This window comes from Solanum stenotomum, chromosome 11, assembly GCF_019186545.1.
Source record: "Solanum stenotomum isolate F172 chromosome 11, ASM1918654v1, whole genome shotgun sequence".
NCBI classification, from domain to species: domain Eukaryota; kingdom Viridiplantae; phylum Streptophyta; class Magnoliopsida; order Solanales; family Solanaceae; genus Solanum; species Solanum stenotomum.
Genome location: NC_064292.1, coordinates 16,687,554 through 16,703,357, shown reverse-complemented (window position 1 = coordinate 16,703,357; position 15,804 = coordinate 16,687,554). Strand labels below are relative to the sequence as shown.

General features: G+C 34.7%; 2 protein-coding genes across 2 annotated transcripts; one reads left to right on the top strand and one right to left on the bottom strand.

Moving 5' to 3' along the window:
- Positions 1–7,293: 7,293 nt before the first annotated feature.
- LOC125844840 (transcription termination factor MTERF6, chloroplastic/mitochondrial) lies at positions 7,294–9,394 on the bottom strand. Its single transcript, XM_049524189.1, has 2 exons — positions 9,261–9,394; positions 7,294–8,486 (listed from the first exon to the last, which is right to left on the bottom strand). The coding sequence occupies exon 2, from the start codon at positions 8,479–8,481 to the stop codon at positions 7,495–7,497; it is 987 nt and encodes a 328-aa protein (XP_049380146.1). The 5' UTR covers positions 8,482–8,486; positions 9,261–9,394; the 3' UTR covers positions 7,294–7,494.
- A 2,423-nt stretch (positions 9,395–11,817) lies between these two features.
- LOC125845708 (uncharacterized) lies at positions 11,818–12,801 on the top strand. Its single transcript, XM_049525249.1, has 2 exons — positions 11,818–12,463; positions 12,630–12,801. The coding sequence occupies exons 1-2, from the start codon at positions 12,255–12,257 to the stop codon at positions 12,799–12,801; spliced, it is 381 nt and encodes a 126-aa protein (XP_049381206.1). The 5' UTR covers positions 11,818–12,254.
- Positions 12,802–15,804: the final 3,003 nt, after the last annotated feature.

Genomic DNA, 15,804 nt, shown 5'->3' with positions numbered 1-15,804 from the left:
CCCTCGTGAAGACGTCTTGGGCATGAAAGCTTAAGGCACCAAGTGCCTAGCTACTTCCCTAAGTTCACAAGTGGAACCACGGCTCGTGGAGCCCCTCGTGGCACCTGGGCAGGGTCACTTAAGTGAGGGTTAAATAAGTAATTTCCTTTATAAGTCCTATTAAAGTGTGGTGATTTTGGGTAAGTTTGGGGTCACTATATAAGTTGTTTTTACGTCAAAATTCCCTAAACTAAGTCATTGTTCACAAACACCCAAATCAGGTCAAAAGTTCATCTTCCTCACAATATTTCTCTCTCTAAAACTCAAAGAAGAAGAAGGGCAGAATTGGAGCTAGGGTTTGAATAAATCAAGACTTCTTCCTCAAATTCTTTGAAGAATCATCCTAAGGTATGGTAGCTTTTCATCTATGGGTAGCTTTCACCCATATAGTCCCTTTAAAACTAGATTTCAAAGCTTACAATTTCCCCAAAAAGTTAGGGTTTCACCCAAAGTCATGTGTTCTTTTCAAAAAATGTTTTCAATGGTTGATTTATGATGGATTATGATTGAATTGATGATTTATGGTTGATTTATGATGAAATATCCCCCACTCCACCCCTAAGAACCTTGAATTCCCCATATTACTAAATTGTGATCTTAGGATGTGGGTTGATTTATTATAGAAGCATGTGAATAGATTATGCCTATATTGATTGAGTTAATTGAATCATGATATTATCCATATCTAATGTAGGAATTATAGATGTTTGGGTTGAATGTGATTCATGGTCCTTGAAGGTCAAATTATGAGAATTGTGCATGAGCTTATGATTCACTTAGAGAGTGAAGATCCTATGACTATGGTGTAATTGTGGTATTGATGAAATATCATTCTCCCTATACCCTTACATATGACTATGAATGAAATGTCTATGACTATGCTAATCTTGTTGTGTTGATTGAAATGCTATTCTCATGAACACACTATGAACTTGATGTGAAAGGTTTACTCACATATTAATGATTCTAAGGTTGAACGGCTATTCTCGCCTATTGAATCTATGAGCTATCATGATACCATATTGGTTTGAGTGCTAGGGCATTCTTCTATAAACATGAACTTAAGTAAAGACTTAACATGAACTTAATGGGAAATTATGCTTAGCACCGAGTGGATATGAATATGAGATGGAAGCTTTTAAGTCAGTTAGTCCGGCTTTTCAAATGGGTTCCTTTTACGCCAGTTAGTCAGGGTTCCCAAAACAGTTATCTCATGAGATGGAAACCTTTTACCTTAGTTAGTCCGGGTTTCTAGAAGCAATCTCCATATCTCGTAACTATGATCCCACATAGGTCTTTAGCTAATGGATCCACCTAAGCTAACAAACTAGTTCTACCTCAGGCAAGTAGGACACCTCTTTTTGGTGTGGGGTAGTACACCGGATTCCATGTAGCTCACATGGTCTATGTAGGTTAAGGCTATTTCCCTGCATGACAGGAATATGAATTATGACAAGAACATGAACATGAATTATACTTATGACTTCTTAAGGAGTTCTACTTAGTGTGAGTAGGGGTATGAGACTTCATTCATGCATTGCACAAGTAGGCTTTGAAAGAGGTTATGGTGTGGTTCCCTTATGCTATAAAGGTATATGAATTTATGCATGTATTTTATGGATTGTTGCTATGAGTGACTTTCCTTGTTACAAGTTAATGAACATGAATGTTTCTTTGTCTATGAGTATTGGATATGGATGAGGTCAAGGTATGAAATGCATGATTATGGTGGCCTAAAAGTGGTACTTAGTATTAGATAGGATTATGGGATCTTATCTATACATTGCACAAGTATAGCTTAGGGTTACTTATGAGATGGTTTGACTTATGTATTTACACTAATGTGCATAATGACTCTTCAAGTTGATAAAATGCATGGTTTCAACTAAAATGTCCCTTTATGAATGTTTTAAGGATTTTTATGTATGACTATCATACTTAGTGCAATTTTTGTACCTACCCATATTTTCTACATTTTTCTATAAATGTAGGGCCCGGTTATTGAGGTGTGCTACCTTCTTGATCAAAGCTTGGATCGACTATTCTCCACGCTTTCGGTGAGTCCTCATGGTTCGAGGACGAGAGTTGTTCATTTCTAGTTCCTTTCTTACATTTTCTTTTGAGACTATGTTGTAAAGGGCTGTGACCCTATTTGATACTCGATTGTATTAGATGGTTATTGAGACAATGTCTAGACTTCCATTTGATTTTATGAAAGACTTCGATTGTAAAAAGTTTTAAATTCCGCATCATTTCTATTTATCTTATGTCATGATATGCTAAGGACTTGTATGAGACCCCTTTGGGGTTGAGTACGCCTGTTACATCTAGGGGGTACCCCTTGGTCGTGACACCTTTGTTGGGTATAAAGGAAGGGCTTCCTCACATATTTAAACTATGAATTTTTTTAGTTTTCTATTCTTCTCTTTTTAGAAAACTCAAGTGCGATTTGCAATTGTTGAGTGAGTTTGAAGTTCAGCGGAATTGGAACACTCTCCTAACATGAATTTTAAATTACTATAATACCCCCAACTTAAAACACTCAATTAGCATGTCTTTTATAGTTTAAATTTATATTCTATTAAAAGAAAGAACTTCGATAATAAAACAATAGCTAAGATATGAATTCTTTAGGAAGGAGGAGAAGGTATATTTAAGAGGGGTAATTAAATAAATTTAAGAGTGAATTTTTTATTTTTACACATCACAATTGATTTTAAAAAGAGAAAAAAATTCAAAAAACAAATGTAATTGGAGGTCATAGAGATGTGACACATCACAATAGATTTTGGGATAATGATTTCACAATGTATGCTTAGAGTTAGTAATCATAAGAAAGTTTATATCCAATATTTAATAGGAACTTATATTTATTATTTCATTCATAATCGTTTACTTAAATTTTGTTTAATAATATTGACATTATTTTAAAAACTAGTGTACTACATGGTTTGACATTTACGTGCAACACACGTGCATTAAAACTAGTACTACCTTAAAAATATGAACTCCCTAACTTGAATATTAAATTACTATAATACCTGCAACTAAAAATATTTTTTTAATTAATATTATAACAAAAACAAGACTGCTACTCCCAAATTACATCTCCTTAAAATAAGTATAACGCAATCGTTGTCGAATATAGAACCAAACTAGGTTGGGGTCGAATCCACGGGGAATAAGGAAAAAAGTAAGCCTTGTGAGATTATTACTGTTAGTTTATTATTTCCAGAGGAATGGGGATAAGTTGGGAGAATTGAAAATTCCTTTTAGTACCTATTTTGTAACAAGTAACAATCAACAATGTTACTTAAACCAATAATTAATAGAGAGAATTAACTAGGATTGTGTTCATCAAGACTGTTTGACCGAATATGGGTTAATTTTCGAGCTTGGATTGTGTGAGCTTTAGGAACACGAGTTCCTTGAGCTATTTTGGACCGATTGACGGAGTAAATTTCGTGATTCTCAAGGAGGCGGGGGGGGGGTCCCATAATTTCATATTGATACAATTTTGGGCCCATCTCTAATTGTTTCGATTTTGGTGTCTAAAAATTTGCATTTGACGTTGTGATCAATTATATGTTAGCGTGGTTGTGATCAGAGGCAATTCGAAGGGGGGAAGCTCAATTGTACAGTATTTGGAGCGCGTGTGATTGGTTTCAAGGTAGGCTACGATTTACTTTCCTTTAGATTGTACTTTATTAGATAATGTGTAGTATGAATCGCCTTAGAATTGAGACCGTATGTGTTTGGTTTAGAGATCCTTCCTTATTTCCATTTTCTTGATTCCTATAGAAGCCTCCGACTAGTCTTGGGTTGCATGATCCTTAGCATAGGCTAGTAGTTCCTTGCTTATGGCGTAGCTTAGGGTAGTAATCCTCTTTAGACTTGATATTTGAGGCCTTGGAATAGTTGTGGCCCAAGTGCCTTAGAATGCGTCTTAATGCCTCTTTAGTTAATTTGTTTGCTTTCTATAGTAATTGCTACGGTTCGGTACCCTACACTAATGTATGGAATCCTAATTGCTTGTGCTAGTCGTAGGTTGGCATTAGATGCACTTAATTTTTGCTTGAGTAGGACTTGCAGGTTCGCTTGGTTGTCGATTCCTTATATTTCCTTCATTTCTTGAGTAAAGGTGATTATGTTATGTTGTTATTGTTGAGTTTGTTGGTATACTGTTGTGCCCGAGGCCTTGGTCGAGGACCAATTGGAATTTTATATTAGTTCTCTTTTCTCTGGAGCGTGGTAGTATTGGTAATGTTTATCTAGCTATTTAGCTGCTATTGTTTGAATGCTGCTTATGGCATGCATTGCATTTGATATCTGTATCATGTGATTTGTGGAATGATTATGATTCATCATTGGTTTTCACTACTATTTTCGAGAAAGTTTGATTTCACAATTTTACTCTTTAAAACCTATTCTTGACGAGAGTCATGCCACCTAGATCACTTTGATAAACTAATTTTTGAGATAATAGAGGCATCAATGATGTGCTCACTTTTTACTTGATCGGTTGGAACATCGTTGACCTTTTGGTAAACTCATTTATGTACTTGTACCTTGGTACCATGATGGAGCATATTCAATACTCTGACAAATAGATTCTGAAAGCCCTGGATCGGGACCAAACATATATACGTACTCTGACCATGTGGCACATTGAACAGGATGAGGGGTATCCGCATAGGTCCTACCTAGCATGCCAAGAGGCAGAAGGTAGATGTATATACTTAGTTGTGTAGAACTTGGCACTAATGATACTGTTGTGTTCTATTGCATTACTTGCATTTATATGCATTATCTATCACCAGTATAATTGATTGTTGTTTGCACCCACCAGTCTTATGGGGGCGGCAAGGTTATGTTTGTTGTTGTGTAACTTCTGGTCTTATGGGTGCATGATTAGGTTATTGTTTGATTATATAATTGTGTGTCTTGTGTCGACCTGATAGTTAGTTATATATAAATGGTTTGAACTTGCCTCTACATTGGTGCTTTTGGTTTTGGCCGGGTTGGGTTGGCCTCTTGGCCATTGTGAGGTATAGTAGTGGTTACCGATGTTGTATCTCCAGTTGGTTGGCTTTCGTAATGGACCCTTGTAGTGGTTAGGTTGTTGGGTTAGCGCCTCCAAGTATGTTCCTTCTTTTTACTTTAACTGTGCACTATCTCTTCTTTAGCTTCTTATACTATACTTTTCTTACTAACCTGCTATTTATACTTGCTTTGTCTTTGGAGCTCAGTTGACCTATGCCTATTGAGTACCGGTTGTTGGTACTCATACTACACTTTTTCACCCTACATATCATAGTACAAGTTCTCTATGTTGACGTGTGTCTCGTGCGGAGCAGCTTTGGATTCAGGGGTGCGCTCTTGACGTTCAAAGTTGTCAATCTCCCTCTATTTTGACTAGAATTAGTCTTTATTTTGCATTCAGAGACGGTTATTACGGGCTATGGATTTGACTTACCTACTGTCGGGATGTTTGTAGGTGTCATCATGACCTGAGAAATTGGATCATAACAATAATACAATATGTTACAACGCAACACAACACAATATGTTATAAAATAATACATAACAACCATCCAAACAAAGTGTAAGTAAAAATAAGTGACCTAAAATATTTGTGACATCGAAATAACAAATAATTTTGTGTTCAACATAAGTTAATATTTTCGTTTCATAATATACCACATGTTATGTCATATAGGCATAATAAGTTATGACTTACGACTAAACTTGATTCTTACTAAAGTTATGCTTATCGAAATAAAAGTTCAGTTTCAAAATTCATAGCTTAATTCTTATCGAAATTATGTTGAGCGAGACAAATATTTGTTAACCTTATAATGCCAAGCGAATTAGGTCATATAAATATTACACAATGTCACATAACTTAATTCTTATGGAACTTATGCTGAATGAGGTAAAAATTATCTATATTTATGCCGAGTGAATTAGGTCATACATAAAGATACTTTAATCCATAAATTTTCATTAAACAAGTATCGAAAATCAAAACTAAAGACAACATCAAAATAGGGACAATCCATGCAAAAAAAATTATGTTCACTTGGCCGTGGCAAGTTATTTAATTAGTATTTTCAACTTATTTCCCAAAGTTTGGTTTACCACCTCAGTTTGATCATTCATTTGAGGAACAACGAAGTAGAAAAAAACAATTTATAGTAGAACCTTTCTAAATAAATATTGTTGGGATCCTAAAATATTATTATTTTGTAAATGTATTATTTAATCGATAAATTAATATTTATTAATTTGAAGATGATTTTTGAGATTTATGAAGTTTAATTTTAATTACATCAAAATTGTTGTATCTTACTAACTTATGTATCATATTTATTGAATTAATATAAAAAGTAAATTTATTATACATAAAGTACAATGTATGATGTATAATTTATTGTAATGTTTTTTCTTAATTAAATGATTCGTTGTAATTAATAAATCATTGTAATGTTCAATGTTTCTTAATAATCAAATATTATTCATTGTATATTCATTAAGAACATTCAATGTATGATGGTAATAGAATGAACAATGTTGATGATGTTGAAGATGATAAAATAACTTTGAAACTAGTTACACATAGGAAATACTTATCGCGTCTAAAACTCTTCACAATTTTTTGGTACAGTTTGAGAAGACAACACCGACACTTTTGAATGCAATAAGAAAAATTAGAGATGAGTTTCAAATATATTTAAATTTTAACGAAAAACAAAAAGACTAGTCAGATTTCACTAAGTTGTCTTAGATATTTTTGTAATTTTAAAGAATTATTAATTTATAATATCAAGGGGACCATATATTTATTTAGGGATCTTCCAAAAATATAATATCTATCGAAATAGGTGATTTTTTTTCATTGGCTCAAGTCGAAATCAAAGAAAAATGTTATCATAGAGAGTTTGTTAATTTACTGAGTATTAATTTACAAAGGTTGTAATGTAGTTTCCATTCAACCCTCCAAATATATGTAATGATTTTTGACTCCCTCTCATTCTAAGCAACATTGCATGCTCTCACTTTGCTAAATTTTGCAAAAAAAATAATCGGTGAGATGTGACACTAGGGCTGATGTAAATGATGATTTTGATGCATTCCTGGTAGCATTTTTGATACTTCAAAATTTGATAACAAACTAAAAAGGTATAATACATAAACATAAACATGTTCATATCCCCTAATTACCTGTTTTCATTAGGCACTATAAGAACAACATTAAACAGAATAAAACCAACAATTGCAGAAATAACAAATGAGTGATTTACCAATAATAGTTTCTCAGAAGACCAAATGACCGCAAAAGGTGGAAAAAGACAACTCATTCCTATAGCCTATAGGTCTTTTAGATTGATACAAGCTGAATCTCGAGATATATACTCTACGAGAGAAAGGAAGGCGAAGCACACGGTCATACTTTCACTGAACTAGACCAAACTTGAATAGGAATTTCTTCTGATTACAGTCCAGCATTTCACTCAGTGTACAGCTTATGTTCTTCTGCATTAGAAGTTTTTGCCTCAACTGTAATCGTCTCTTCAAACTATGCCTAAAGTAGTCCGGATAATCAACAACTTCATCAAGTCCCCTCCCCATGACGTCTATCAGAAACTTAATCCTTGGCTCTAAAGAGTTGCTAACACTCTTTATCAAAACAGGAGGATAACAGGTGACGACAGCTGCTATCTGTCCAACTCCAAAACCTCGTGATGTCAAGTAGGACAGGTTAGGTTGCAGAATCTTGTTCACATCTCTACACAAAACTTCAGGGTAATTAATTACCACTTTCTGGAGATCCATATTTGTTAAACCTAGCGATTTCAAGAACTCTGAAGTAGGACGCAGCCGGTTATCAACACTATAGCCCATAATGTATGGATGCTTCACTAGAACTTTACCAATCATACCGTCTTTTGCCAGATGAAGACTCGAAAGGAATTCCACCATCTGTGAAAGCTTATGTTCTATGCTGTAGCTTATAATCCTTGGGTTGATCAGTATCATCTTACCCAGTTGTTTCTCAGTAACGCCAAGAGCCTCAAAGAAACCTAAGAGTGGACAGAGCTTTTCTTCCACACTGTGAGCGAGTATGTGAGGAAATTTAGTAATGGCAGAAGCAACTTCCTGTGGTTTTGATCCCAGTGTTTCAAGACAGTTAACCATTGGGAAAAGTTTCTCATGTAATCCTAGAGTAAGGATTTTGGGACATTTCCGAACAACAGAAGGAAGTTTTCTCTCTTGGATGCCTATGCTTCTCAAGTAGTCCCAGTTTTCAGACGCCTTTTCTCTTTGCACACCCTCAAGGCGCTTGCACTTTTGGAACATTTCATTAATACTTGTATCATCAAAGCCCTTATCTTTGAAGAACCACATAATGCCAGAACTGTGGCTGTTCGAAGTCTCCATATTTCCTGTGACATTTTAAGCAAACACCAAATGTGTGAAATAGACTTGTAGATACATAATTAAATATCAAACACTGGAAACAACTAGTTACATCACATATTACAATGAAGTTGAGAAGATAAACAAAGTATTGACGGATACTTTCAACATTATACATGAGTTGGAACAAATAAACTAGCTCCAAATCCAATGTCAGATGCATCGTTATTCCATTCTCTGTGACAACAACTTAGCTGCTATGTGAATATAAAAAAAAAATCATTTTTTCCCATATACATTCAAGTGATTATTCTAATGAACTAGTTAACCCGGAAAATATGCTCCAAAAACTGGTCCTTTCACCACACAGGTATATATTTTTCTGACAAAAGAATTTGAAAAAGGAGACAAGATTGACGCTGAGCAAGTTAAATAGTTCAAATGCAAACAGATAACCGCATTAATGTACATTGTCTATGATCATTCTTATTTACCGAGAATCAAAATGACACCTCGAAACGAAACTAAAGATTAAAAGAACAAATAAAACTGAAAAAAAAAAAACAACTTTCCAAATAAGAGAGAGGAACATTGGGTGGTGTATAAGTTTGAAATTTTGATGGATAATGAATCAGAAAAAAAGTGGTTGTTATCTAATACTTCAATAAACAAATTTCAACGCCCAAAAGTCAGAATTGGGGAGTTGGTGCTAGGAATCAGATAATACAAATAATTATACAGTTATAAAAAGAAATTGAGAGCATTTTTGGGGTATCCACATTTAGGGCACAGAGAGGAACCTGAAGACGAAGAAGAGGAGCACTTTGAGTTACTATTGGACTTCACAACTAGCGAACGGATAAGCAGCCTGTACAGCTCTACTCATGAGGAGACAAAACTTCCCTTTCATATTCAAACCCTTTCAACTTTCAAACATGACACTTTACTCCTATGCACTTTTCAAATTCATTTGCTTCCACCACTATTCTTTCCAAAACAAACATATGCCTAACCCCATTTGTAGCAACCAGAATTGGTGTATTTATCAGTTTAGTAATTACATTGACCTTGTTTATTTGCCAAAATGTGATTACAAGTATATGATTTGGTTGAACAAATGTAATCATAAGGTTATATTGAATTTCAAAATAAAAATTAATTTATTTAAAAATTAAAAATTTATATATAAGGATATTTATAAATGATATTGAATTAAATATTGTCTTTTGAAAATATATTAATTAATAACATATGTTCTTAATTAATATTAAAAAAATAATTGATTTATATTTTTTTAATTTAGTATATTTTAATTAAATTAATCATAAAAACTAAAAGTACGATATTTTTATGAACGTCATGAAATGCATGTTTGGCAAAAATATCAATAATATAAAATAATTTCTTAAAATTATAAAAATGTTTGACAAAAAGATAATTTATCAAGTCTAACTAAAAGAAATTGTTTGCATTGTAAATATCGAGTCAACATTTCTAAAACAAATGAAATTGGAAATATAATATAAGTTGTAAATTCAAAACAATAAATTTAATATAATACTCTTATGTCAAATTTTAACATAACATACACAAATATGATTTCAAAGAAAAGTAAAATGTAAGTCCATAACCTTATTCGATAATGAATTCTACTTTAATTTAAAAATTAGAATACTAACAAAATTATACTAATGAAAAAAAGAAGAAGAAATAACACGAAAAATTGCATGGAATCACATAAAGTAAAGATTGATAATGGAAAGGAAAAACCGGATGTATCCATGCTAAATCATTAGGCAAATCAAGTTCATAAGCAACTTTACCAAACACTTCAAAATCTAATATGGGTGGGGGCTAAGCTTCCCTTTCTTTCCAAACCTCATCACACCCTTCATGGGTGAAATTTTCAAATAGACCCAATCATTAACATCAAACTCAAGGTCTCTCCTTCTAACATCGGCATAAGACTTTTGCCGATTTTGAGCTGTTTTTAACCTTTCTCTAATAAGCCAAACTTTCTCCATAGCCTCATGTATCAACTCGGGACCTATCAAAGCAACTTCACCCACTTCAAACCAACCAAAAGGAGATCTACACCTCCTACCATACAGAGCCTCAAATGTTGCCAAACCAATGGTATAATGATCGTTATTATCGTAAGCAAACTCAATCAAATTAGACAAATGGTCATCCCAATTACCCTTGAAGTCAATCACACAAGCTCTCAACTATCTTTCAAAGTTCAAATAGTACACTCCGCTTGCCCATCGGCTTGCGGATGAAAGATCGTACTAAGCTTAACACGAATACCAAGACCCTTTTGAAAAGATTTCCAGAACTGAGAGGCAAATTGGGTACCACGATCGGAGATAATGAATAAGGGCACTTCATACAACCTAACCATTTCTTTCAAGTACAACTTAGCATAGTCCCCCGTCGAATAAGAAACCTTGACTGGAATGAAATGAGCCGATTCAGTCATTCAATCTACAATAACCCAGATCGAGTCATGTTGCCGCCGCGTGCGGGGTAAACCAACAATAAAGTCTATGTTCAAATCTTCCGACTTCTAAGCAGGAATACTAATATCTTGAGACAAACCTCCTAGCTTTTGATGCTCAACTCTCACTTGTTGATAATTAGGACATTTAGTCACAAATTCCACAATATCCTTCTTCATCCCATTCCACTAGTACACCTCCCGCAAGTCATGGTACATCTTGGTGGCTCCAGGTGAATGAAATATCGAGAACTATGAGCTTCTGATAGAATTTTCTCCCTCAAATCATCAACATCGGGAACACACAAACGACCTTGATATCAAAGTACACCTTCTCCCCCTTGGGAGAAAGCCTCTACGAACTTTTTAAGCACTGCTTTTCAATTCAACCAAAGTCGGATCAAGACTTTTCTTGGCCTTCACATCTATCACAAAAGATGATTTCGAACCATTATGTACCATAACACCACCTTTAGTAGAATCGACCAACTGAACACCCAATCGGGCCAATCTATGAACATCTCACATCAATTTATTTTTATCATTCTCAACATGAGCAACACTTTCCATCGATAGCCAACTAAGATCATCTGCCACCACATTCGCCTTACCGGGGTGATAGAGAACACTCTTTTCATAATCCTGATTTCTTTTACTTTTTGTTTTAAATGATTTGGTTAGAATTAAAGAAATTGAATAATGTAGTGTTTTTTTTTTTTGTATTTTATAAAAGTTTAGAAAGTTTTGAAAATATTACTTTGGTCTCAAATTAACTTAATTACATTTTAAAGTGGATTTGAGTCAATTTGTTGGCAGGGCCTGCCTCTCGCTGCAAAAATCTTCAGAGAAGATATGAGTGCAATAGATAGAGAAAGGGTGAAAAGCCTGGAGAAGATGAGGGAGAAATTGATACATGATGCGTACTACTTACAAGCAGAAAACTATCATAAATTTGGTAAAATAGCCAGATATAAACCCCTTGTTGACTCTTTTCTGGATCATTGCTCTCGTTTGGTGGAGAAGAACTTTTATGGGTATATCTTTATCTCTCATTCTGAATCAGAATTAGCATGGCTGCTCTTGATTTTAAATAACAATTACTTAGAATTATTTTAATTTTCTGTAATTCGCATGGGTTAATTTACTACTACTAATAATAATAATAAAATTCGACCTTTTAAGTAGTATATTTCAGATTAATGAGTTGTGACAGCCCTTAAAGAAAAAATTAACGAAAGAAACAAAGGAGTAGCATATAGGCATTAGGGGCACGAATCGCCTAAACTTCATCTCAATGGAGAAAGAATGTGAAAGAGAAGATATGAGTGCAAAGGTATCAAAAAGGATGAAAAGCCTGAAGAAGATGAGGGAGAAATTGATATTTGACGCGTACTACTTACAAGCAGAAAACTATTATAAATCTGGGAAAATAGCCAGATATAAACCCCGTGTTGACTACTTTCTGGATCATTGCTCTCTTTTGGTGGAGAAGGACTTATATAGGTATATCAACTCTCTCATTTTTCTCCAAATGAATCAGAATTAGCATGCTTATTCTTGATTTTTGTGCTTTTTTTTTCTTCGAATATATTGGTTTTGCTTGCATCTATAATTTTTGCGTTTTTATGTATATTGTAATGCATAGTATTTGCTTTTGAAATATGTGCAGGAGTCTATGGAATATGACTCCAACACCCTTGAGTCATGCCAAACCATACAACTTTAAGAATATTGAAGATATGACCTTCAAGTTTCAGTTGTGCAAGCTGATTAATGTGACCAAGTATGGGAGAATGTTCAGTTGCCGAACTGATGACACTATTACTATCAAAACATGGTGATGAAATCAGCAACACAAGCTGAGAGACTCCATTGATGAAAGTTAAACTCACATGGAGGAAACTGAAACTAGAGAGAAGAATAGCATGAAGCTATGTAATTTTGATTGAATGAATCAGTCTTTACAAAGTGTTACATATATACAAACTGTAATTAGAACAATCTAGAAGAAACAGTCTAACTAACTTGATTCCCTATTTTGTAACACATCTAACTAACTTCTAACTAATTATAACAAACTGAAATACTTTAATTGCATAATCTCAACAGCCCCCCCCCCTCAAGTTGGAGGTAAAGTAATCGCAGACAACTTGCTCAAAATCGTAGCATGTTTGACTCCAGTTAGTGCCTTAGTGAAGATATCTGCAAGTTGTGAGTTGGTGGAGATGTGTTGAAGTACAACTAGTCCCTGTCGAATCTTATCCCTAACAAAATGGCAATCCACTTCTGTATGCTTTGTCCTCTCATGGAATACTAGATTTTTGGCAATGTGAACTGCTGCCTGACTATCACAAAACACACGTATAGGCATGGGACATTCCACTATCAATTCAACAAGTAATATCTCAAACCATACCAACTTTCCCACCACTTGTCTCACAGCTCTATATTCTGGTTCAGCTGATGATAAGGACACTATGGCCTGTTTCTTGGACTTCCAACTAATAGGACTATCACCCATAATGGACTAGGTACCCACTAACACATTTCCTAGAGTCAGGGCAAGCTGCCTAGTCTGAATCACACTAAGCGCTGACAGTAAATTCAGGTGTGTTTGAGATAAAAATTCCTAATGTAGGATCTTGTTTTAGATATCTAAGGACATGATAAGCAGCCTTCAAGTGTGGTTTCCTGGATGTCTGCATGACTTGACTGAGATGTTGAACACTATAAGATATATCCATCCTAGTGTTTGTGAGGAAATTAAGCTTTCCCACCAATTTTCTATAGTGAGTGGGATCTGACAGATATTAAATTGAATTTAAAACTAGGAACAAACAGTACATTGCATATGGTTAAAGTTGGATTCAAACAAGTATCTCCACTTTCAATTACTTTAACTTTGTATCCATTAGGTAACGTAATCAAGAAAGGATAAGGTAGTGGTCTAATGTTTTTAAGGATGGTTTTGTTGTAGGTCATGTGATGTGATGCACCAGAATCTATGATCCAAGAACCAGCAGTTAGTTTAGCACACCTACAACATAGATCACCTATTTCAGTTATAGAAGAGTAGCAAGCAAGTATACCTGCCAAGTTCACAGCTCCACTCATCATATTGTCTGAATTGTCTAAGTTAGAATTCCCATTGCCAATCTGCATTAGACAAGTTCAATGGCATTTGTTTCTTCAGTGCAGGATCCTCCTCATTCTGGTGCCCATTCATCTCAGAAGCACACATATTTCCTGCTGAACCTGATCCATTCCCCTTTGGAAACCTTGAGTTGGATGGGTAGCCATGAAGTTTGTAACACATGTCCTTTGTGTGACCTGATCTCTTGCAGTAATCACAAAACAAAGAGGACCTGGTAGTGCTAGAACTGCCCCTAAACACATTGTTATTATTCAAGTTTCTAGAGTTTTTTCCACCTCCCCTAGTGGAACTGTAGTTAGTCTTAAGATCTTTGAGTACTGCACTATTGCTAGACTGGCCATAGACATTTAGTGAGGTAGAGTCAAGAACTGTGTGATTGTGAGGCTTCACTTCCCTTTGCACCACAAGTGCACACACATGTACACTGAGAATTGACATCTATAGTGCTCATTCTTCCCACAACTTCTTCATTCTTGTATAATAGCCAGTAATGTCTAGAGGACCTTGGACAAGGTCATTAATCTTTTTCTGTAGCTGATATAGTTTGCACCCATTGGTTTGATCGTACCTTTCTTCCAACTCTGCCCAAAGTTCATGAGCATTGTTTACATACTGGAGACTGTCACATAGATCAGGAGACAATGAATTCAGGATCCAAGAAGTTACCATGTCATCACATCGTTCCTATTGCAGAAAACCAGGATTAACAGGAGCAGGTCGCACAATTGTTCCATTAATGAATCCTGTTTTGCTTTTCACTGATAGAGCTCTAAGTATATCTCTTCTCCAAGATCTGTAACCTGTACCATCAAAAACTGCACGCAATAGAGAAGATCCAGCACTTTCTGATGGATGTAAGTAAAGAGGACTGGCAAAATCTATTCGAACTGATGTGGGATCAGCATGAAGATGAGAAGAGCTCGAAGTAGCTTCAGCGTGGAGATCAACCATATTGAGAATCGCGAAGAGATTCAATCACTCGACAATCAACCAATAATAACACGAAACAAATACAGATCCAATCGTGACAATCGAACAAGAACAAGATGAATCCTCCAGATATAGAGAGGAGAAAATCAAATGAAGATCGGAAATGGTAGAAACAATAGAGGAATTCACAATGCAATTCTTCAAAAAAAATTGATCAATCAAAAACCAGAAAAAAATCTCACGAAGGATTAGATGCGGAAGAGAACTTGCGAGCAATCTCTGTGCTCTGATACCATGATGAAATCAACAACACAAGCTGAGAGACTCCATTAATGAAAGCTAAGCTCACATGGAGGAAACTGAAACTAGAGAGAAGAATAGCATGAAGCTATGTAATTTTGATTGAATGAATCAGTCTTTACAAAGTGTTACATATATACAAACTGTAATTGGAGCAATCTAAAAGAAACAGTCTAACTAACTTGATTCCCTATTTTGTAACACATCTAACTAACTTCTAACTAATCATAACAAACTGAAATACTTTAATTGCATAATCTCAACACATGGGATTTCTTTTGGCCAGCTAACAATGTTTGTTCTGACCATCCATCTAGATTTTTTGTATGTTAAATTATATATATATATATATATATATATATATATATATATATATATGTTTTTTTGGTTGGATTGGATCCTATTTCTCTCTCTTAACATTTTCTGCTAAGATACTTAATAAAATTTGCAGAATGAGCTT

Bases quoted from the DNA above. Each gene is read 5' to 3' on its own strand.
- LOC125844840 (XM_049524189.1), bottom strand. From the start codon at position 8,481: ATGGAGACTTCGAACAGCCACAGTTCTGGCATTATGTGGTTCTTCAAA.
- LOC125845708 (XM_049525249.1), top strand. From the start codon at position 12,255: ATGGAGAAAGAATGTGAAAGAGAAGATATGAGTGCAAAGGTATCAAAA. The intron at 12,464-12,629 runs GTATATCAACTC...AAATATGTGCAG, and splicing joins GTGGAGAAGGACTTATATAG to GAGTCTATGGAATATGACTC.